Source organism: Astatotilapia calliptera, chromosome 14 (assembly GCF_900246225.1).
Source record: "Astatotilapia calliptera chromosome 14, fAstCal1.2, whole genome shotgun sequence".
NCBI classification, from domain to species: Eukaryota; Metazoa; Chordata; class Actinopteri; order Cichliformes; family Cichlidae; genus Astatotilapia; species Astatotilapia calliptera.
The window spans coordinates 13,134,140-13,157,188 of record NC_039315.1 but is presented as its reverse complement, the minus strand read 5'-3'; the positions used below and the strand labels follow the sequence as shown (position 1 = coordinate 13,157,188).

The 23,049-nt window shown below is 40.8% G+C and overlaps 1 protein-coding gene across 10 annotated transcripts; it reads left to right on the top strand.

The window, feature by feature from the left end:
• The first annotated feature begins 214 nt into the window (after nt 1–214).
• On the top strand, nt 215–21,614 carry picalmb (phosphatidylinositol binding clathrin assembly protein b). Of its 10 annotated transcripts, XM_026191862.1 has the most exons (25): nt 218–387; nt 468–1,129; nt 5,710–5,852; nt 5,982–6,057; nt 6,148–6,250; nt 7,775–7,868; nt 8,084–8,195; nt 8,302–8,408; nt 8,496–8,537; nt 9,054–9,065; nt 9,607–9,692; nt 9,813–9,936; nt 10,054–10,187; nt 11,611–11,711; nt 11,887–12,039; nt 12,405–12,488; nt 14,227–14,319; nt 14,551–14,661; nt 16,279–16,395; nt 16,504–16,534; nt 16,657–16,756; nt 17,748–17,807; nt 18,177–18,281; nt 18,670–18,775; nt 20,205–21,614. In XM_026191862.1, exons 2-24 carry the CDS (start codon nt 1,000–1,002, stop codon nt 18,760–18,762), a joined length of 2,211 nt encoding a protein of 736 aa, XP_026047647.1. In that variant the 5' UTR covers nt 218–387; nt 468–999; the 3' UTR covers nt 18,763–18,775; nt 20,205–21,614. The 10 variants fall into 10 exon arrangements, with proteins under 10 accessions (XP_026047649.1, XP_026047647.1, XP_026047645.1 ...); XM_026191860.1 differs by having other exon boundaries at nt 218–1,129; XM_026191864.1 differs by lacking the exon at nt 18,670–18,775 and having other exon boundaries at nt 215–1,129.
• The last annotated feature ends 1,435 nt before the right edge of the window (nt 21,615–23,049 follow it).

Sequence of the window (23,049 nt, the reverse complement as noted above, 5' to 3'; positions counted from 1 at the left end):
CACTTCTTCTTTTCACACCAAAACGAAACAGGAAACTACATTTAAGTTTAAATCAGGAAAAGTATGTAAATGGGAGGTCTGCTTATCCTACTGGCCATTAAATTTTTTTAAATAAATTAAAATCACATGTATTTTTTCAAACTCAGTATTAGTAATTCCTTTGAAGTGTGTACATATTGAAAACACAAAAGTCCAACTCTCACTGCACACTCCTGTCCTCAATCAAAATACAGGCTTCATCTCGACATCCAGGCCTCACTGACTGAACCTATCTGCTTTATTTCAGCTGGTCTGCGATCAGTTTGTACACACCTGCACGGCAGCGGACCTAGTGGCGTGTCTGAGGAGGCAAATCTGACTCAGGATCTGCAGCACAGTGTGTCGTGTGTAAGTATTTTTCCCCACTTCATAACAGAAAAGAGGAAAGCAGGCCCGCCATTTCCCCTCCTCAGTGGTCTCTTTTTCAGTCCTAGCTTGTAAAGCCGACCGACGGTGGCGGCGGCGACATCGGCGGGAGGAGGCGGAGGAGAAGGAGGAGCGGCGGAGGCAGGCAGGCAGGCGGGCAGGCGAGCGGAGAGACGCAGGGATCTGGTGTGCCACATCGGGATGAGAGCGAGGCTGAGATCCGGGTCGAGTGAGTCAGCGAGTGGACCTTGCAATCACGGCATCCTTAAAAACTGACTGATTCTGGACGGAGCCGAGCGGCACAACAATACATAAACTACCGAACATTTTTTTTTATTGTTGTTGTCATTTTTCGCTTGTCTTTATTATTCCGCCCTCCCTCGGTCTGCGCCTGCCATAGCCTTAGTTCTGATTTTCATTTCCACCAAGCTGGGTGAAGCGGGGGGGGTCCGGTGAGGTAGCGGTGTAGGAGGAGGTGGAGGGTTTATTAATTTTTTGCTGTTGTTATTGTTTTCGTACGAGCTCATATCTGAAGGCAAACCCAGACGAGCCTCATATTTTGACAGCCTTTTGTTGCACTGACTGGAAGCGAAGATGTCGGGGCAGAGCATTACGGACAGGATAACTGCAGCCCAGCACAGTGTAACGGGATCCGCCGTGTCGAAAACAGTATGCAAGGCCACCACGCACGAAATAATGGGCCCGAAAAAGAAACATCTGGATTGTGAGTATCTTTAAACACCACACGGGTTTTGGGGTAAAACCACCACTGAATTTTCTTCCCAGTGGAAACTAAGCTAAGCTATATCGATAGCTGAGCTATTAGGCCTCAAAGCCTTTAGCACAGGCTACGTAGGCTAAGATGCTAGCGCTTGCTCATGACAGGGAGATTAGTTATATTGTTTAAACACTGACCACAGGCCTTCTTGAAATAGTTTTGAACGTAATTACGGAATCTTAAGATTGACAGCCTTTATTTATGCTTACAGTTAATTTAGCCTTTTCGTTTTACATATAAGTTGCTGTAAACCTAGCTTTTTTTTCTTTTAGCTCCCACTACTTCCTATATTTACTCATAGCTTGAAATTATAGCCGTAATTCGCTTATGTGACTGCTGCTTCATACAGAAAATCCTTACAAAATATATCAGGAAGCTGTGGGCCCTTGCACAACATTTCCAGGAATGCTCTCATCTTTAGTGGAGTGAGTGAGTAATTTGATACCTGCTGATACACTGAGGTGACACTGAAGGAGCAAAAAAGAAAAATCACAGTTTGTGCCTGGAGTACCTTAAAGGACACGGACAGTACATGACACATCTATGACAAGAATACATATGCACCCTGACGCAGGCACAGGGGCTTTAAACCCTCCTCTGACTTATGAGTACATCAGAGGGGTCACTGCTTGTGTGTACTTAAAGATGCAGCGGTAATATTTTTCTGCATTTTGATCCACAGAAATTAAAGCAATGAACATGGTTTTATGAAGGCCCTGTGTCTTCATAAGAGTTCAGTGTGTGTGTGTGGAGGGAGGGGGGATTGTATATTTATCTACCATGTTCAAGGCTGCTAACCCAGCACAGTGGTTTTTGGACTCAAGAAGCTAAAACTGTGGTGAGTATTTTGGGTTGATGGTAAAGCTGCAGGTTCCACACCTGTTGTTCTGCTCAGACGACTCCCCTGAGGTGACATGAGTGAAAGTTGGCAGAGTCATACACTGTTGGACTGATCCCAACAGAAGCCATAAATCCAGCGTGACTGAGATGCGTCTCAGCACACACAGGACAACCTGTATGTGTGTGCGTACATAATGCCACAAGGCCCTCTTATTGTATGTTGACACTTAAGAAAGGTCTGCTGTCTGGGTTGGCAGGCTTACTTATGTTTTCTCAATTTTTAATCTCCATTTTGACACAAATTTTCTGCATTTTGAGTAAGTTTAGGAGGATTACTTTCACTAGAGAGTTGAAAGTACTGTGAATGACTGGAGACACACCAGAACGATACATGTGGTGCTTTTTAAAAAGTGCGTTACGAGTAAAAGAAGCTACAGTTAGCTTAATATCTGTAAATTTTAATCTGTATAATCCTCAGAATTCTTTCAGATTCACATATTTCACAAAGTTTTAAAACACATGACTAATGACAGTAAAGGTGTGTGTGTGTGTGTGTGTGTGTGTAGTCGAGTGTTTCAGGCTCCAGATGCATGCAGAGGGAACATTATAGGAATCTGATCATTTATGCGGCCTATTGTAGAGACTGAAAACACATTTGAGAAGCTGTAGTCTGTAAATGTTTTATTTTTTTAGGTTGTCCTTAAATCTGGATATAGCAGACACCTTTTTTTAATGGAGGTTTTCAAGTGTAAGAAGAAAGTCGAAGTTCTCAAATGTCAAATATCATTCAGTTTAATGCAGATGTAATAGAAGTTTTTCTACAGTCCGCATCATTGTTAATGAAATCGGCACTTCTTTTATCAAAGGAAAAAGTAAACAGGACAACCAAATGTTCAGTTTTGTCAGTTTTCAATACTCTGATGCACTCGGCAGTATGTGCGTATGTGGAATGGAAGAAGAGCTCAAAGTGCACAGTAGTAAAAATCAAGTGTATGAATGTAGCTTGTAGTGTAGCTGAACTTTGAATCTATTAAAACTATACAGGTGCTTCATAAATAAAAGTCCAAAGTCTGATAGCCACCTCTTATGTGACACTGTCTGACTGGTAATCATAATCAGCTTTAAGTAGACATCATTAACATAGACTCATGGACTCATTAACAGTTTGATCCACAAAATGCCAGAAATTTAAAAAAAAAAGAAAAGAAAAAAGGTGTCTCATAGTTTAAACCTCAACCTTTACTTTAAAGTCACATTTAAGTAAAGATGGGGAATTCAATAGCAGAGTGTGCAGAGGATCTGCAGAGTAGTTGATAATTAATTTTGTTATTCAGTTAATCAATAAATTCTGTTAGTTATTGCTATTAGTACCTGAGTGACTGCTTAGTTTGAGTAGTGGAGGTGAGGAACGAGTGACGCTGAGTCAATGGGCCAAAATGTAACTTTATTTTATGAAACATGTCAGATCAGTATTAAAAAGTTCACAATGATCAGTCAAAACATGGTGGAAGAATTTACACACATTTACATTTTTGTCATTGTTGTTTTTTTAAGTTATCACAATAAGTAACTAATTCATCATTTATATCCTGTCTTATAGCTCCTGTGGAAAGCCTCCTTTCTCTTAGTTGCTCTGTCCTCACTCTGATGCATTTTAGGACTAAAGGCATGTTTAAGATGACACACTAAGACTGATTTCTGGGTCACAGGCACAAATCAGTGTTATAAAAATACTCTTTTATATCATTGTGCTCGCATAGTCTCTCTCTCTCAATTTTTTTTCCAAGATAAAATAAACTAGCAGCAAATAATTATTCTCTATTATAAATATTCTTATAAATAAAGCCCTGTTTTTAACACGTTCTAGCTGATCCTGCATTGATTGTCGTTACATGGATTTAAACTGCATAATGAGGACTAAATGCGGATTTATTTTTAATGCACAGTTCAGTGGCATCACTCATTGTCATGACAGTTACATGAATACATTTGTGTCTTGTGAATTGATTCACTTAGAAATCGTTCATGTCAGCCACTGTGGACATTTAGCAGGCTGATTATAACATGACAGTGCTGTCAGTGCATCCTCCTCCCCCATCTTCTTCCTCCTCCTCCTGCCTCGTCTCCTCTCTGTCGTCGTTTTCTTCTCTGGGCAGTTCAGCCACCCATGCTAACTTCTCTGCTGCTGCTTCTGTGGAAGGTTATCCTGTCCTACTTAGAGTCCCCCGCCTTTTGAAAAGTCAAATATAGGACAGAAATGGAGGCCCAATTACCTCTTCAGTCTGATCGCTTCTGTGAATGGCAGGGTCATTAGCACTGATGTACTCGGCTGCTTCGAGTAGTATCATTCAACCAGCATATGGGTGCGGGGAGAGCATATGATCAGAGGAAGTGGGACAGAACATGTATGGTTAACATCTTATGCCCTGCACTTTATACTGGTCTGATAGAAGGGTGGTTTGCTGCCAGTAATAAGCTAGATTAGTTTCAGGTTTCTGCTGCAGTGATCCCTGATTGTACTCAAACAACAGTATGATGATTTAGTCATTATCATGCAGATTTTATGTGGAAAACCGCTTTTCTTAAATACCCTTATTTGGCCAATTTACCTCACTGCTCCAGAGGATTTTGGATAGAATAATAGCAGGACTTCAGGACTACAAGAACCTTTTGTTACTACCTGATCTGTAAGTTACTGGTGTGATTGTTTAATTAACTGCATAGACTTTATGTGAAGCAGAAAAAAGCTTGGCAGATGTTAGAGGAAACAGCACCAGAGCTGCCATTAATAATACAGAGATCAACAACGCAGTATAATTTTTTAGGTACACGTATTGGACTTGGAGATTTGTGATCAAATATTCACCTATTTTATGTCCAACAATATGAAATTAAACTGTAAAATGACTAAACGAGATGGGAAATACTCAGATTTTAGAGCTGTTGGTCACATTTGTTTGGCAAATGATAATTCTGTTATCCACATATGTTGGACAGTTTCTTAACAGTTTATCATTTACAGTGTCCTAGCTGATTGTATTTTATAGTATTATCAATGGTGTTTTCTGTTAAGCTGATGGTGTTGTGTTAGATTAGAAAACATCAGTAACATAGTTGGTCTTTACAGCATTTTTAGATAATTTTGAACAGTCTTCCTTCACCATTTTCAGTTTTGTCTCGACTGATCGCCAGCACAAAACGTAGTAATGTGAATTAGCCTGTGTCGCAATTTTTGGGATTATTTGCCAGCGTTGGGGTTAACAGGTGAACAAGTTGAACTACTGTGAGCACAGTGACCTGCTTTGGAAAACATGGAAATTAGATGAACACCGGAGACCAGTTTTAAGTTTGCGCATCTGTTGTTAGTTTCTAATTTGTCACAGTAGACAGCGGCAGGTGTTGGTCTGTTTGCTGGTTCAACATAAGGCCTGTCTGACAAAAAAAAATGATACACTGGGAATGGATTCCTGATGAACATTATTCAATGTTTGTTGGCATAATATGCATCTAAATCAGCGGACAAATGGGAGCTGTTGGGATCTCAGGCCACAGGTCAGAACAGTGGAGCTTCAGATAAGCCATAAAAAGCAGTAAAATGCCTCATTCAGACTGCAGTAGACAACACTGGATAGCCTCCAGTTATTAAAAACTGTAATTTAACTGTATGAAATCTCTTTTGTTTTAAGATTTGATTCATTGCACCAACGAGATGAACGTGAACATTCCCCAACTGGCTGACTCGCTGTTTGAGAGGACCACCAACACCAGCTGGGTGGTTGTGTTTAAATCCCTCATCACTACACACCACCTCATGGTCTACGGTAATGAGGTGAGACACTTGATCCCATTCCCATTACGATCCAAGCCAATGAACTGGTTCCACTTTAATGGCAGAATATTTGAGTGTCTGTTTCACCAATTAGTGATGTTGCCTTAACTGTTGTCACGCCTCCTGCAGCGTTTTGTCCAGTATTTGGCTTCAAGGAATACACTTTTCAACCTCAGTAACTTCTTGGACAAAAGTGGATTACAAGGTAACGTTTTTTGTTCTTATCGTGGAAGTTTCAACAAAATACGTAAATTGTGATAAATGCTTATTTGTCACCTCCTGTCTTGCGTTCCAGGCTATGACATGTCTACATTCATCAGGAGGTATAGTCGATACCTGAATGAGAAAGCAGTTTCATACAGACAGGTTGCCTTTGACTTCACAAAAGTTAAACGCGGGTGAGCACTGAAACCGATTTCCTATTCTACAATAAAAGCTGTAAACTTGCTTTCCCTTTAAATATGTTTAAAGAAAGAATGTTTACATCTGAAGCAAATAATAATGCTCATTGTGACTAAAGCTGGGTTGTTTTAATTCATCAAATAGTGAAATATAGTGATCAGTTACTCACGGCTCAGAGAGGTCTTTAAATACGTTGTCTAAACTGTCTAAATTGGCTCTTTTTTTGCATTTTTGACTGTTAAGCCGTCTCAGCAGAACTTGTATCAAATTAATAGTAATAACCCATTTTTTAAAAATTACATAGAGTCAAATAGCAAATGATAAATTAATCAGTTGATTCACAAAAGATTAATTGTTGAGCATTTTTATACTTCCACAGCAGAGTTAACAGACCTGTTGTAATTCGTCTGTAATTTGTTTTCCAAATAAAGTTTAGTATATACTTTTTGTTGTTGTAATGGAGGAACATGACACTCAGTTTGCTGGACAATAGAGCTTTGTGCTAAATGGTACTGCTTGTTCTGGCTTCTCCAGTATAAAGATTTCAATTTTTAATTTTTTAAAACAACTTTTTGAAGCTGTGTATGTTTAACCTCCTAGGACCTGGCGTCCACATATGTGGACATCACATTTTGGGTTATTTAGACCAAAAGCACGGTGGCAAGGTGGTTAGCACTGTTGCCGCACAGCAAGAAGGTCCTGAGTTCAATTCCAACATCAAGTCTTTCTGTGAGGAGTTTGCATGTTCTCCCCGTGTTCGCGTGGGTTTCCTCCGGGTACTCCGGCTTCCTCCCACCGTCCAAAGACATGCAGCTTGTGGGGATAGGTTAATCGGATAATCCAAATTACCACTAGGTGTGAATGTGCGCGTGAATGTGAGTGCGAATGGTTGTCTGTCCCTGTGTGTTAGCCCTGCGACAGACTGGCGACCTGTCCAAGGTGTACCCCGCCTCTCGCCCTATGACAGCTGGGATAGGCTCCAGCGCCCCTGAAAAGGATAAGCGGAAGCGAATGGATGGATGGATAGACCAAAATACTCAATTTTGCACTACAAGGGCCTGATATCCTCTTACGAGGACATTTTACTGCTACTGTTCTATCAAAATTTTAAACGAATATCCTCATATGTGGCGCTTATTTTTCTTAAAAACAAAAATAAGGTAAAAAAAAAAATTGGTAATTCTTTGTTTTTACATTCATATGCCCCAATATGCCCAAATATCAAAGAGAAATTAAAAATGCATGCCATGGAAGAGTTTGGGTCTTAGGAGGTTAACTGAAAATCTCTAGGCTTCAGATTGATCTCCCCTTCAGCTGTGACAAATTACAGCAACATTTTCCTGTTCTGTTTTGTTTTTGACATTTTAGAGCCTGCTGACAGATTTATCAGTAACTATTTGCAGCACTATCATCAGTGTAAACCCATAAGTCAGTCTGTTTTAATATCTGCACTGTTTGCTTCCCCATCTCTCCTCTCCTCGTTGCCCTCGCCTGCTCCGACTCTGCGTGTGTCCACACAGAGTGGACGGCGTAATGAGGACCATGAATACAGAGAAGCTGCTGAAGACTATCCCCATTATTCAGAACCAGATGGACGCCCTTCTCGATTTCAATGTGAGTTTAAGGTGAAGCCCCCCCCCCCCCCCCCCCCCCCCCCCCCGTGGTTCTGCAGCTCGTGTAGTAAGAAGCTGCTCATCTGGAGTGTGCAGAGTGCACCGAGACTGCTGTATTTCCCTAATTCAGAAGCAGACTTTTTGTTTTTTGTGTGGCAACAAATCGCTGTGCAGAAGCTTTAAAGATAAATGTCTCGGCTGATTGCTTTCCCTCAGGTCAATGCCAACGAGCTGACTAATGGAGTCATCAATGCAGCCTTCATGCTGCTCTTCAAAGACTCCATCCGGCTCTTTGCTGCTTATAATGAAGGCATTATCAACCTGCTTGGTAAGACCTTTGCGGACTCACCTTGTCTTTGTAAATCCTGTGCTGTTGTTGGCCATTACAAGTAAATACAATGTTTTTTTTCTTTTTTTTATATATAACCAAACAGAGAAATACTTTGACATGAAGAAGACTCAGTGCAAAGAAGGTCTGGACATCTACAAGAAGTTCCTCACTCGAATGACCCGGATATCAGAATTCCTGAAAGTAGCAGAGGTAAATTAGACGACATTTATCTCCACAAATGCTCCTGCTGTCGTGAGTGCAGGGAAGCAAACACAACTCGCTCTTTCTTTCTAACAGCAGGTGGGAATCGATCGAGGAGACATTCCAGACCTTTCACAGGTAAGCGTCAGAAAACCTGAGGTTTCCACTCTTATTAGGAAGACTTTTCTTTTCTTTCTGTTACTGCCAGCTCTAACTGCTTTTTTTTTCTTTTTTTGATTCAGCATTGTCCTTGATAGACTAGAATATAGTATACTCGGCTCACATTTTATTTACAATTAGGCACTTTGCATGATTTCCTTCTTGGGCGCATGTCTGCCAGAGGAGGCGGTCCTCTTTTCCAGTTCCCTATCCTCTTTCTTCCTCTTCTGAATCTCCTTCTTTTCTTCTTGCCCCCAGTACCTTCTTCTAATTCTTCTGACAGTAAATAAAGGTGTGGAGTCCTCACACTATAGTTGAAGCCTGCATAGTGGCAGATGTTTCATAATTTACAGTAAACTGTGCACACTGTTGTGCTCGTCTGGGGGACCAGTTTTACATAAATAATTTACCCCCGAAAAACTGCAGCTAAGAAGCCTTTCCTCTCACTGTCACCACCTTTATATTCTGTATTTTCCCCTTATCTTTCCACTTTAGTTCACAGTTTGTGTAAGTACTATCATTCCACTCTTCTTCTTCTATGTCCGTGACTTGCCTCAGTGTTGTCTTTTTGCATGCCTCTGCTCTGACTCTGTCTCCTACATCGTGGTGAAAAACAGTTGAAGGAAAAAACACTCGCCGTGGTAAAATTCTGTTCACTTTTGGTCATGTTATTGAGGTGTAAGCAAGCATAGCTCATCTCCTGTAAAATGGCTGCCCCGTTGTGCTTAGACACCGCCACTTCAACAACGGCCGGGTTGCTGAAAGTGTTGTGGTGCTGTACGTCATCCCACACAGATGTTACTCTCATCCAAAGTAGCTCTTTGGCTGGAATGTAGTTATCGATCAGTGGTGGGTAACTAATAGCCCAAAGCTACCAAAAACGTGCAGATCAAAGACATAAATTGGCTGTCTACACCTGAGTTTTCATGGTGTGGTGTTTTGTACTCCATCTTGGTTGCTCACCACTGTCTTTTATGGTCTTCATGTCTATGTAGACTACATTTTCTGTCTCAGGAAGTCACTGACTCTATGTTCTCTGTCACGACAGGCTCCTAGTAGCCTTCTCGAAGCTCTAGAGCAACACTTGGCCTCTTTAGAGGGCAAAAAGGTCAAAGATTCCACTGCAGCCAGCAGGTATATAAATCCTCTTATATTTGCCTTGGATCACAGCAACTACCTCAACATTTATATTAGATCAGTCATACTGACTTATCTGTGCTGCACTGCATCTGGTGTGAATTTGTTTCCCTGCAGGGCCAGCACTCTGTCCAATGCTGTGTCATCACTGGCCAGCACAGGGATGTCTTTCACTAAAGTCGATGAGCGAGAGAAGCAGGCGGCTCTCGAGGAGGAACAGGCTCGACTCAAAGCTCTCAAGGTTAATGCATTTTTGAAACGAAAAATGAAACATTATTTCACGTGGCATGCATTAAATCTCCCCAGCGTTGGCTTTTTTTTTTTTTTTTTTTTTTGACTGGACTTCATTACTCATCAGGAACAAAGGCTTAAAGAGCTCTCCAAGAGGCCTTCATTTGCCACGACTGATACATCACCAATCTCCACCACTGGGGGCACTATCAGCACAGCACCAGCCATTGATCTCTTCTCTACACCCAGCTGCTCCAATGGGTACTGCTTAGATCTATATTTTGTACTTGAAAAGAAAGCGCTTCAGTAACTAATTTATAACATATAAAATTGTGAGTAATTAGGACATGTAGGGAACCTTTGCCAGCATTGTCGTTGCAGAAGAAGGTATCAAACAGTCACGATGAGATGCTCATGCTAGTAATGACATGAGAGGATGTACATGTGAGATAGCTGAAGCAGTTTATTAATCAGCTGAAAAGTATTTTGTTGGTTTTCTTGATTTTGGGTTTGAGACTGGTGATCATTCAAAAAATTACATGATCTCACCGTGTGCCCAGGGAAAGGATAACGGGTACGTTTCACCCTTCATAATGCTTCCTCTTCTACAGCTGCAGTCTGTAACCCAGAGGTGTAGTCAGTTTATTATCACATTGGCGCTAGAAGCAGCCATTAGAAAATGAGTACACTGTTGTCATAAAGGGACAGACATGGTCAACAATAATATTCAGGTAGGCGGTGGCATCTAAGTGACACTCCGTTAGTGCAAATAGGCACAAAGTGTGCCAAGAAAATGTCCCCACACCATTACATCTCCACCACCTGACTTAACCAAGGCAGGATGAATGCATGCTTTCATGTTTACACTTAATTCTGACCTCACCATCTGAATGTTACAACAGAAATCAAGACTTCCTGAACAACAAATGTTTTTCAGTCTTCTGAAACATGCAAATTTTAGCCTCAGTTTCCTGTTCTTAGCTTAAGAACAGCGTCAATTGCACTTGGTGTGGTCTTCTACTACCTGTAGCCCATCTGTGCACAGAGATGCTCTTCTGCATACTGTAGTTGTAGTGAGTGGTTATTCAGGTTACTGCTGCCTTCTTCCTCTGACCTCTAACATCAACGAGGCATTTTTGCCCCAGGAACTGCCGCTCATTGAAATATTGTAATGCTCGATTTGAACTTCAGCAGGTTGTTTTGACCTTGTCTACGTGCCTCAATGAATTGAATTGCTGCCATGAAATTGACTGATTATATACTTGCGTTAATGAGCAACTGAGCAGGTGTACCCAATAAAGTAGCAAGTGAGTGTATTTACACTGAAAAGCTTAAGGGAGAGACTTCTGGTTGGAAAACACGTGCTTCTATATTAAAATAATATACTAATGGTGGTTGGTGGTATAAGATGATGTATTTCTGGATCAGGGAGCCACATGACAAAGTAAAAGTTTTATTAAAGTGATTTTGCTCAATGTGTACATTTAAATATGACAAGAGCTATGAAAGCATAATATTTGATTTAGAAACAAAAAAGATTAACCCTTCCCCACTAGAGCAGCCTTTTCGGCCATTAACTCCAAATGGTTATCTGTCAGAAGAGACCAGGATAAACACTATAATCAAGCAGTTTCCGGGGCTGTATTATGGATTTGTTTACCAGGCTTTTTTCTTCTGTCCACAGTGCAGTGAAGATGGAGAGCGACCTTTTTGACCTGCAGCCTACTTTCCAGCCCTCCATGCAATCAGGCACCACAGGGCTTCCAGCAGCGACAGCATGGGCAGGTGAACTGTCGCCTCTCCCATCACGTTCCAACCAACATCTGCTTCTGGACTTTATTTGTTCTGCATGCTTTCCTCTTGTTGTTGTCTGACTCTGAATCCCACATCTTCCTCTGCTCTTCACTTTCTTCTGTCTTTTGCTTTTCTGTCTCTCTCTCTCTTTCTTCTGCCCGCATAGATCCTTTCACGTCTACTGAAGCTGGAGATGATTCCATGCCAAACCTTAACCCTTTCCTCTCAAAACTCGTTGTCGATGCCACTCACTTACCTGTCGTGTCTTCAGACGGTGTTAGCTTTTCCTCTAGGACATCTGGTCATGAAGTGTTTGGTGGTAACAAATCATTTTGTTTCTCAGAAGTCTTGTCGTGCTTGTTCATTTCTGTGTAGCTTCTTATAAGCATGATTAGCCTGCATGTTTTCCCTCTGCTGGTTTAGTTTGAATGTTGATTACCTGTCTGCTTATACACATCTCAGTTCTCTCTTCCTGTCTTCCTGTTCTAAGCTCAAGCTCAAATTACGTTAGCTTCTTAGCCTCTTTGTGCCTCTCATGTACCAAACAGGGTCCTCCATGTCCTGCTATGGAGGTAGTTTGGGCTCTTTTAATGAAGTTTGGTGTTGCATTGTAGTGCAAAGATGCCTTAGAGCTTTAAGTGGAAATATGTTCTTCTTTTACCAACACTATTTTTGATTCTCCAGATCGTTACAATCCCTTTATTGACACAAACTCATCCGTTTCAACCAATTACAAACGCACAGTGCGGATAGAGCACTCCATCTCAGGTACTATGATGGCTCCCCATCACAGCCTATGTTTCCTGGCAAACATAGGATCCTATGCAAATCCCCCTCCCTCCCCCAAAGAGCCATTATTTTGTCATCCATGGTAGAAATATAGGCAGAAACTTGTGTTAAAGGAAAGGTCTGACATTTTGGGAAAATATTTTAACAAATGGTAATATTTGTTAAATTAGGGTTAGGTTAGGTTAGGTTGCTGGGTTGGATCAGTGACTGTGACAGCGTTGCTCTGGAGCTGTTCCTTAGTGATTTGGGGCCATTTTGACCTGGTAGCATCACACTGTTGCTGCAAATTTATTGAAGCACATCCATGATGCAGCTCTCTTGTTCCACCACATCTTAAGTATATTGTGTTGGGTTGGTCTGGTGACTATGGAGGTCATTTGAATACACTTAACTCATTAACCAACTTAACTATTCAAGAAACAAGTTTGAGATCATTTGAGCTATAACCCATTATGCTAGTGGAAGCGGCAATCAGAAGTCAGGTACACTGTGATTGTAAAGGGGTGGATGTAGTCAGCAGCAGGTGATGAAATGATGCTCAGTTGGTGTTAAGGGGCCTGAAGTGTGCCAGGAAAAATCCTCTACACAATTGCATCACTACTACCAGCCTGAACTGTTGATACAAGGCAGAATGGATCCATCCTTTCATGTTTATGCTCAATTCTGACCATACCAACTGAATATTGGTATGGTCAGGTATGGCCAGGCAACATTTTTCCAGTCTTGTTCAGTTTTTGTGAAGCTGTGCAAACTGTAGATTTGTGTTCTTAGCTGGCAGGAGTGGCACCTGATGTGCTCTGTAAACCCTAGAGATAGTGTGGGAAAATTGCAACAGATCAGCAGTTTGTGAAATGCTCAGACTAGCCTGTCGGCACTAACAACCATGTCACGTTCAAAGTCACTTGAGTTTATGTCAAAATGTAGACAGTTTGAACTCTTTTAGTCAGTGTGTCACTCAGAAATAATACTACTGTAAATCCCCTCAGACTGCAGCGTGAGCCAACCAAAACTCTGGTACTTCTTTACAGTATCACAGTTTTGTTGATACTCTCTGCCTGGTTAAAGGACTAGGATTTAGTCAAAAGCCTTGTGTAATGTTATTTTGAGCTTTGAGACTTTTTCCTTAAATATTTAAAAGCCATTTCTTTTATGTGGGTTTTCAAAACATGCAGAAACTATTGGTCTTTTCAATCAGTGTAAAAAAAATAAATAATAATAATTCACTGGTTCATGCTTCTCATCAGCAGCAAAACAGTTTGACATTAAGCAAGCTATTTAGCAAAGTCTGACCAAGCTAGCTGCCATGTGACCTTTTGTGAATGCTCACAGCTGCATTACTTGCTTGACAGGAACAACTGCCAATCAAAATATAATGTTCCTCCAGCTGATCCGATCTACCACCAGCCATTTTCTTTAGGTGTCCACCTATTTTCAGTTTTCATGTTAAGCTAAGTGTAACATATGCTAGTCTGATCAATTAGTATTAATCTCCAAAATGTCAAACTATTCCTTTAATGCTTGCCTTTGGGTTGCTGCGGTACATATCCACCTCAAATTTTGCTTAAGAGTTTAATAACTTTTGTACATGTTAGCTCTCGTCTTTCTTTATGTAATATTGCTGTCACTTCCTCCATGTCTCTCGGCCTGGCCTTGAAATACTTTCTTTCTTCCTGTCTTTCTTTTCTTTGTGTTCTTCTTGCTTCCTGTGGCGTGTCAGACTCCTTCTGTGGTCCAGTGTCCATTGCCCAGCACCTCCCACATCAGGCTCCCTTCCCCACTGAGCCCTCTTCTGTAGCAGGTCTATTCAGAGGTAGAGTACTGAAGGCATCTCTCTGCCTCATTCATCAGTAGATCAATGCTTTTTTTTTTTCCATCCTGTAGAGGAAGCTGTGTTATTCTGCTCTGTGTTCAAATGTCTAGAATTTCTGTAGTTAGAAGTGCTGGTGCAGAAACCTTGGGTCCAGGCCGTGGTCAGTTTTTAGAGTATTTCTCATCTTGTAACTGTGTAACTACAGCACTCTTCTCTTTCATCTCTCTGAAGGATACTCAACACCACAGGCCCCTCCACAGCCATCAGCGGGGGGACTGCAAGTGGACTTTGAGTCAGTTTTTGGAGCCAAAGCCACAGGCAGCAGTAGCCTCAATTCTGATGGTAAGGATTTCACATTCAAGTGAACTGGCAATACCAGTGCCATAGCTTTTTGTCTCTTAGTAAGGCAGACAGTGCTTAATTATAGTTTGCAGATGATGGATCAAAAACAGTCCTTCACTTAGCTGAAGAAAGTTTTTTTTTTTTTTTTTTTCCTCACGAAAAGGGGGAGGAAATATCTGAAAGATAGTGGACCACATTAATGTTTTGTTTTTTCTACCATTTATTTTAGCTGTAGTTGCTTGAAGAAAAACAGCGAAATCTTGCTATTTAGAACTGCACTAAGTCATGTTATTTGCTTTAGATAGCTGTGTCTGGTCCTGACGTCAGATGCAGCTGAAACACCTGCAGCTCTCAGCCCCATCTTGCAAGTCGCCAATGCAGGAACATACTGTTGTTTTTCTTCTGGGTTATTTTTACCCCACACTGTCTGTGTGTCTGCAAGCCGCCAAAAAACTGCATATAGTGAAGAAACTGACAGATGATAGACCTCAAATCAGAGTTAGGCTAAGAAAAATTTTCACTCGTAGTATTTTGGTGGGTATAATTGATTTTAAGAAGTGTTTTAAACACTGATAACTTACTGAATGTGCAGAATTTCAATGATGAAATAACAAATTCAATCTCTTCAAATCATCTGTTTGAACAGAGAATGAAAACAGTTTCCAGAAAACCCTGAAAGGATTAGAGAGTGATTATCAATGCACTCTAAACAAAAATGGCACCTTTGTTTTATAAGAAGGAATAAACCACATAACATACAGACCATTATATCCTTTTCATTTATATATTCAGTCCGAAACAGGCACACACCTCTAGCACTTATTGGTGTTTTTTTCTTTTTGAATCGCTCAAGAAGAAAAAACCCACTATTTCACACGTTGTTAGTGGTTACTTTAATTTCTTTAAAGCAGATGCTGCTAACATAATATGTTTTGCTTGGGGGAGAAAACTGCAGAACTCGTAATCGGCATTGTAAACTGTTTTGGTTCGCCCTTTTCTGCCCTCATAGCGCTGTTTTTGGCCCAAACAAGCAACTGTTTTCTTTTCTTTCTTTTTTTAAAATCTCTAAATGTCACTTGAAGCTATCTGGCAACACCAAACTGCAGAGAAACATCATATTAATTAGCTACTAGCTGGTGCCATACCGCTGGCAGCTGACGCCAAGGTGTGCATGGAAAAGAGGATAAAGGGACCCTGATCACGGCTGCTGGATACTTGTTAGTTCTGGTATAACACAAGTGTTGCAGGAACTTTAATGATTTCAGATGTTGTCAGCTGTGGCCATATCTTTTTTTTCAGGAATAGGTAGAAGCCAAAAACTGAGCTAAAGGGCTGAAAACAAAAATCCAAATGAATAAAAGTGTCTTTTTTTTTTTTTTTTTTAATAACACTGGAGGTACGTTAGTCGCATTTGTAGTAATTTTATATTTACTAGATTAACGAAAAAGGTAATACTGTGTCAGCTGGCACAGAAGGATTAAAATTCATGAAAAATAGAATTTATAATAAGAAAATAAGCCCCAGTTCTAAGTGTTTGTTACGGACGGTCTTTGTCATTATTACATTGTGACGAATATCTTTTCTTTTCTGAGCCAGTCCTCTGTTCTGTCTTGTCAGATATTACTGGGGGTATCCTGAAACCGACTCTTGCCGGCTCTAACCAGCCGTCCAATCAGCAGCCAGAGAAGTTGGTGTCAGATGACCTTGACTCCTCCCTGGCCAACCTTGTGGGCAGTGAGTGTGATGCTTTGCTTTTAGCTGCTCTAATTAAAGCACGTGTTCATTAAACGGGGGGGGAAACATTTGCAGGCTAACAGCTGCTCGTTGTATTTCCTTTTTCAGACCTCGGCATTGGAAATGGCACGATGAAGAAGTAAGTGATGCTTCGTCGCTCTGTGTGTGTGCGTGTGTGTGTATGCGCACGTGCGCTTCAGCGGCTCTGTGCTCTCGGGCCACTTAAGGGCTGGCGCTAACATTGGCTGTGTTAATCCGCAGTGACATCCACTGGAGCCAGCCAGGGGAGAAGAGGATGACCGGCGGCACCAACTGGCAGCCCAAGGCGGCGCCAACTACGACCTGGAACCCTGTCTCCATGGTGACACAAACAAACTTTTCACTGCAGATTTTTTGCTCTTATTCTGCTGTCAAATAGAGAGCTGACATGAAACCAGAACATCTGGGTTCTCTTACATAAACTCAAAATCTGTTACTAATTACATCCATAGCTATAAACAGAACCTTGGAACAGGTACTGGTGCTTTAAACAGTCTATAACTGTCTGTAGTCAGATACACACACATATATATATATATATATATATTTGGACAAAGGCACAGTTTTGGTAATTTGGTTCTGCACAACAGCTTAATGGGTTTGAAGTAAAGTGATGAGGCTGTGATTGAAGGGCAAGTCCTCAGCTTTTAATCACGGTTTTAACGAATTAAGTCCATTTTTAATAGGTTCAGAGTAATTGGACAAATTAACATAAAGATATGGGCATTATTTGAAATACTTTGATGCTAAATCAAGCAAAATGCTGAGTTTCCTCCCTTGAGATGCATCGTCAGGTCTTTACCACAGCCACATTAATACAATACTTGTGTTAAGCTCCTTGAATTAAAGCTGAAAGTCTGCACTTCAATCAAATGTTGATTGCTTTATTTCAAACCCATTGTTGAGGTGAATCAAAATTACAGCAGTGTAAAGCTATGTTGTTCAGGATTCTTTTAATGAACGTTTCGCACAATCAGTGGAGCTTAACAAGCCCTGGAGGGCTTTAGATGGCAGACATTAGTGCTGGAAAACAAAGAGTTGCTGCACGTCATTGTCGTGGGAGTAGAGGTTTTTATCTGCTCATAAAGTAACCATCGTTTAATTTTGTCAAAGCCTCAAAGGTTTCCATTTGTTGCGCTCCATATTTTGCAATATGAAAAGTAAAGAATCAGCGTGCACTGACAAGGAGGAGGTAATTAAAAAGAAGCTAGACCAGCTGTTGAGTCGCGACCTTTGTACCCCTGTCACCGTGGCTGTCACATTTAATGTTGTTGCCTTGCCTTGTCTTACCTGACCTGTTTGTGTCTCCTCAGCCTCCGTCGATCATGGCCTTCCCTGCCACCACACCCACAGGCATGATGGGATATGGCATGGTAAGTACGTGTAAAGCTTCTGTAAAACTCATTTCGTTTGAAGTGTGAAAGAAAAATAAGCTGGATATCCATTCAGGAAGTTGTCAAATCAGCTTGTTAGATAAATATTTCCCGTGCTCTTTATCACTTGGAGAATTAATTAAATGCACTTAAAGTGGGTCAAGTGACTCATTGTTTGCTGATGTAAGTATTCTCAAGGCTGATAAGTAAAGTGAGAGGTGAGTTCTCAGTAGTTTTTATTTAATTCAGTCTATAAATATTAATATTCAGTTTTCATCAGCAGATAGATCTGAGAGATTCAGGATGATGTGATTGTGTTGTTTGTGCTCACTACTGACCCCTCTGAAATTGATGTTTAACTTGCTGCAGCCTCCACAAATGGGCTCTATGGGGATGATGAATCCGCCTACCATGATGTACTCCCAGCCGGTCATGAGGCCACCCAACCCCTTTAGCTCTGTGTCTAGTGCTCAGGTGGGTGCACGTTAGTTTGCTCCGGGTTGATGCACAGTAAAGTTTGCACAGTTATCAGGTTGAGTAAACTGGTGTATCCATTGTGCTGTGATGTGCACCATGATTAGTCACTGTAAGTTTTGTTGTCAGTGTGATATTGCTGAGGATGATGACAGTTTTAACAAATGAACCCTTCACTCTGTAGAGCTGAATGGGACAAAAACTGTGAATCATCTCCCTTGTTTTGACTCCCTGTTCCAAAAAAAAAGCCTTTTTTCTTTTTTTTTTAATTAACCCTTCTCTCATACATCACAGCTTCTCCAGACTAATCTCATCCCTCCTTCAGTCTCTGTACTGACTCTGACTTCTCCTCTGGTCCTCCTACCTCCTGTATTTCTCCCTGAAATAGCCCTCTGCAGCCTCTAGTCCTTCCAGCCAGAGTCCTCTCCGAGCCCCTGGACAGGACCCGTTTGCACACCTCTCTCTCAAGGATTTCTTGTAGAGCATCTCTTTAGGTACATCATGCTCTTTGCTTGTGGATGCACCTGCATGCTTTGCATGTCCAGTTATCCATTTGTTTAATTTGTATTCAGTATAAATCCATCTGATTAGATGTATTGCTTTTTACTAATGTTAACGCGGTGTTGCTCAGATTGCTTGCCTTATTGACAGATTTAGCCATACTCATTCTAACCCCTAGTTCATCCACTATCACCACATGTTGCTCAAACCTGTTTTCTCTGAACTGTGTAGACATTGGTGAACTAACAGCATGTTTGCTAAGCTCTGACCTAACATATATATATATATATACTAATGATAAATGTCTCATTTTGCTATCAGAAACCTACGTAAGCAGTAGCTGCTAATGAAGCTAATGTTATATCCATGTATTAGAGAAATTAAATTAATCATCATGATCCAAATAGAGTGTTTTATTTTATGTGAGAAACAAACATTGTGTTTGAAATGATGGCGTTAGCAGATAGCGTAATAGAAATTAACAACTATGTGGGATTTAGCCACTAATCTGAATTTCACAGTTGTCAGACTAATTTCCATCAAGTTTCTATTATTGTAGTGTAACCACACTAATTAATGGTGGACCTAATTCTGTTAACTACTGTAGCTTAAATTAGGAGAAGTTCAACGCTGCTAACAATTTCTGTACCTTTTTTTGTTTGTTTTTGTACTCTGGAAGTCTAAAAACAACAAGTCCTGCCCTTAAGAAACACTTCGGCATAAATTTGAATGCTCTTTGTATTCATGGTGCTGTCGTTGGCGAATGTGCTCATGAACAGGCTGGTTCATGGTTAACAGTGTTAAGACTCCTAGATATGAAGATTTTGGGTTAATTTAAGGTCCCAGTCACATAGGCCTAGAGACTAATCAGTAACAACCTGGATAAAGAAATATTCATCCCCCGACCATTTGGCAAGTGGTTGTTGTTAGTTGCAAGATGAAACTGGTTGCCAATCTCCTTTCGATTGCTTTGGTTACTTGCAGTTTGGATGAAAGATGCTGCTCTTGGATTCAACAGTAAGGCAAAAGTTGTGAATGGTCTGTTTCCAGTTTGTCACATTTCCCAGTTTGACTTCCACTGGGTGAGCAGTTGACAGCTCAGGATCTACCATCCAAACTACAGATGACCATGGCAATCTGTCAGTGATCGATGCAAGGAGGGGTTTTTTGGAGCAGCACCCTCTTTTCAACAGATTTCACCTAGCAAACTTCAGCAACCACTTGGGTTTTCCCAAGCAGCCAGTCATCAACTGGTCTTAAGGGCCTATGCGACTGGACCTAAGAGAGAATGCTCCTCTCTTACTTGTTATCACTGCCAGGATATATCAGTGTAAGGTTTTGACTGTTAACAGTTGCTGGACTGGATTATGTCTGCAGGCATTTTAGTGAGTTTCTAACATTGTGCATGACCTTTTCTTGCAGATGCAGTTCATGTAATTTGAAGGAAGTGACTCTTGGAAGATGAAAGCACCCAAGCAGCAAAACTTTGTCCTCGTTGCAGTCTTCAGAGAAACATTCACACAATGGTGCAGCGACTGTCAGAAACCATGCTAACAATGTCCAGATGACGTTTGGCGATAGCTCACACCCATTATTCTATAACTTGTCCGAGACGTCGAGTGATGCTGCTGTCTAACCCACCCACCCCTTAAGAGGACTCCTTATCCGTTTTACAGTGTAATCTGTAAAGATAGTTTTGGGTGCTGAGAAACTTAAATGTTGATGTATTTGGACATGCTGTGGTTGGATATAAAGGGTTGATGTTCAGAGGGGAGGGAGTGGAAGGGAAAGTAGAGCAGTCCTTCCCTTTCTTGATCCAGTCATCAGTCATCTATTCCCTACGGTTATTTAACTGTCACTAAGTAGTGATGCTAATGACGTTTACACCTGTTTAGTTTTTGTCTTTTTTACCGTGTTTACAGTAGACATTCCTTGTGTGTTGTTTGTATTTATTTATGATTATTGGTTTAAGATTGGGGGGAAAAAATAATAATAATGTAAAAACTACAGAACACGTGGGAGTGCTTCAGCATTAAACAAGGATCTCAGACTATCATTAAGAGATAGAGTTAAAAAAAATAGCTATTATATAAATGACACCTATTAAGCGGAATGATAGAGCACTAAATATTCTTTTTGTGTTAAGAAAATTTTCTACTAGGTGAAGGACTTCACAGTCCCCGTTGTAATTAAAGAGCAGGGGTTAGAGTACAAGTCAGTTAACAGTATATAGTTGATTCTGTGCCTAGGGTTTTACTTTGCAATGGATCAGTTTTTCTGACTAGTTGGAAAAAACCAAACAAAAAAACAAAAAAATAACACTTCATCCACGAATCTGAGGCGTCGCACTGGGTGGTGGGCTCCATTTGCTTTAAGCTTGGCATGCCATTGACTCACTGACTGTAATCAAGGCTGCCTTTACTCTGAATGTGAACGAGTTGTCTTCATGTTGCACACATCTTTCCACACTGCAGTTCCTCAGTGAGAGGGGGGGGGGGTGGGAGGGCGGATGGCGTGTCCAGTGGAGGGGAAAAGAGTCGCAGATTAGTTGTAAATTAATTGTATAAAAGATCCCGAGGGCAGGGTGGCAGAGGAGACGCACTGTTGATCGGTGCTCTGTGTATATAAAACCTGACTGTTCTTTGAACGCAAACGTTGAAAGATGTATGAAATATGAAAGCAATTCAATCAAATTTGACTCTACCTAAGTTTGATTCAGGATATTCTCTGCGTTTGTCTCCGCAGATGTTTTCTTTATGTAATTAGAACGTGTAGCAGACAATGACTGAAGTCTTTTCTTTTCTTTTTCAAATAAAGAGCAGCTTCCACAAACTCTTGTTTATGTTTTGCTAGTTAATAGTTGAAGCGGTTTACCTGATAGCACTGGATTATAGCACGTTTTCACACAACAGGCTGTCACTAAATTACGTGCTGAATCTTGTGTGGGCGCAGTGTGTTCCAAGAAGTTTTTCGGCTTTAGTGAGTGAAAATCAGGTATTTTAATTGGCTCTAATTAGCAAAAACACATGTTAGCGCTTTATGGTTGTATCACTGGCCTTTCATCCAATATGCTCACATCTGGCTCCAAAAAAATCAATCAATCTTTCATATACAGTCTATACTTAAATCATAGTAACATACTAATAGAAACAAATTTACTCTCCAGTTTGACTGTCTTTCAACCCTTAAGTCTAATTGGAAGATATTAAAAGAATTTGTAGCTTTTGACATTAAATTTTTATGTTGATCACACCTTGCAGGGTTGGGAGATTATTTTTCCAGGGGGCTGCATGCACTAGGAATGGTGTGGAGGACCACATGGATAAACTAAACTCAGTTCTGCTCAGTATAAATTTGAATCTCTGTGAACTCATTGGTGTGGCTTTGGGGAAAATGAATTGCCCACCCGTGCTGTAGTAGGATTGGGATGCTACATCACTATTTGTGGGATATCCTGATCTCAACTGGGAGGCCAATCTGAGTCTGCTGAATATGGTTTCTTGTAGGATTAAGGGTTAAACACTGCAGATTAACATCTGTCCTGTGAACCCTCATGTCCCTAGTAGTTATCATTAATTCCTAAAGTCTATTTTAGTAGGTTTATAAAAAGATGCACACTTCTAAAGGTTTTGTGAAGAAGAGAATTTAACATTGAGACTATAATGGGTTTTTTATTCCAGGTTGTAAACACGCTCATTAGAAGTCTGTGGACATCAACTTGCTTCTGAAGCCAGTCAACAAATGGCCATTCAGTAAATTGCTGCTTGGGATGAGGGAGAGGGCTTGATGAGTTAAACACAAGGCCATCAAACAGGAAAGCTGAGTAGTGATCCTACGTGAGGCTGATTTTTAGACCACATGTATACACCCTCAGCTGCTCTGATGGAAGGCACTTAAAACAGAGGGGAGAGTGTTTCCTTTATGGGTTTCTGTCTACTTTATCTTTAAGATCAGAGACTCACCTGAAGGATCTTATCCAGCAGATGACATCCTGCTTTAGTAGACAACATAGTCACATGGTTACTAACCAGTTGCCAAAGATTTTTAAGGTCTTTGGTTCAGGACAGTTGTTTTGTTTTTTGCTGTAGGGGTCACAAGACGGTTAAATGATAAAGGGAAAAATATTCCGTAGACTAAGGTTTAATTTGCTGACTAGAGAAGTCAGAGTCTAAAATGTATTAGACCTAAATAAAATCAGCACAATTCATGAGCTATTCAAATATAAAACCTATAACAGGATTTTTGTGCAGCTTATGTCACAGTTCAC

What these genes read in the sequence shown, in the direction of transcription:
- picalmb (XM_026191862.1), top strand. Translation starts at nt 1,000, where the DNA reads ATGTCGGGGCAGAGCATTACGGACAGGATAACTGCAGCCCAGCACAGT. An exon ending in GATTCCACTGCAGCCAGCAG is followed by an intron (nt 9,693 to 9,812) that starts GTATATAAATCC and finishes GTTTCCCTGCAG; the next exon opens with GGCCAGCACTCTGTCCAATG. An exon ending in ACACCCAGCTGCTCCAATGG is followed by an intron (nt 10,188 to 11,610) that starts GTACTGCTTAGA and finishes TTCTGTCCACAG; the next exon opens with TGCAGTGAAGATGGAGAGCG.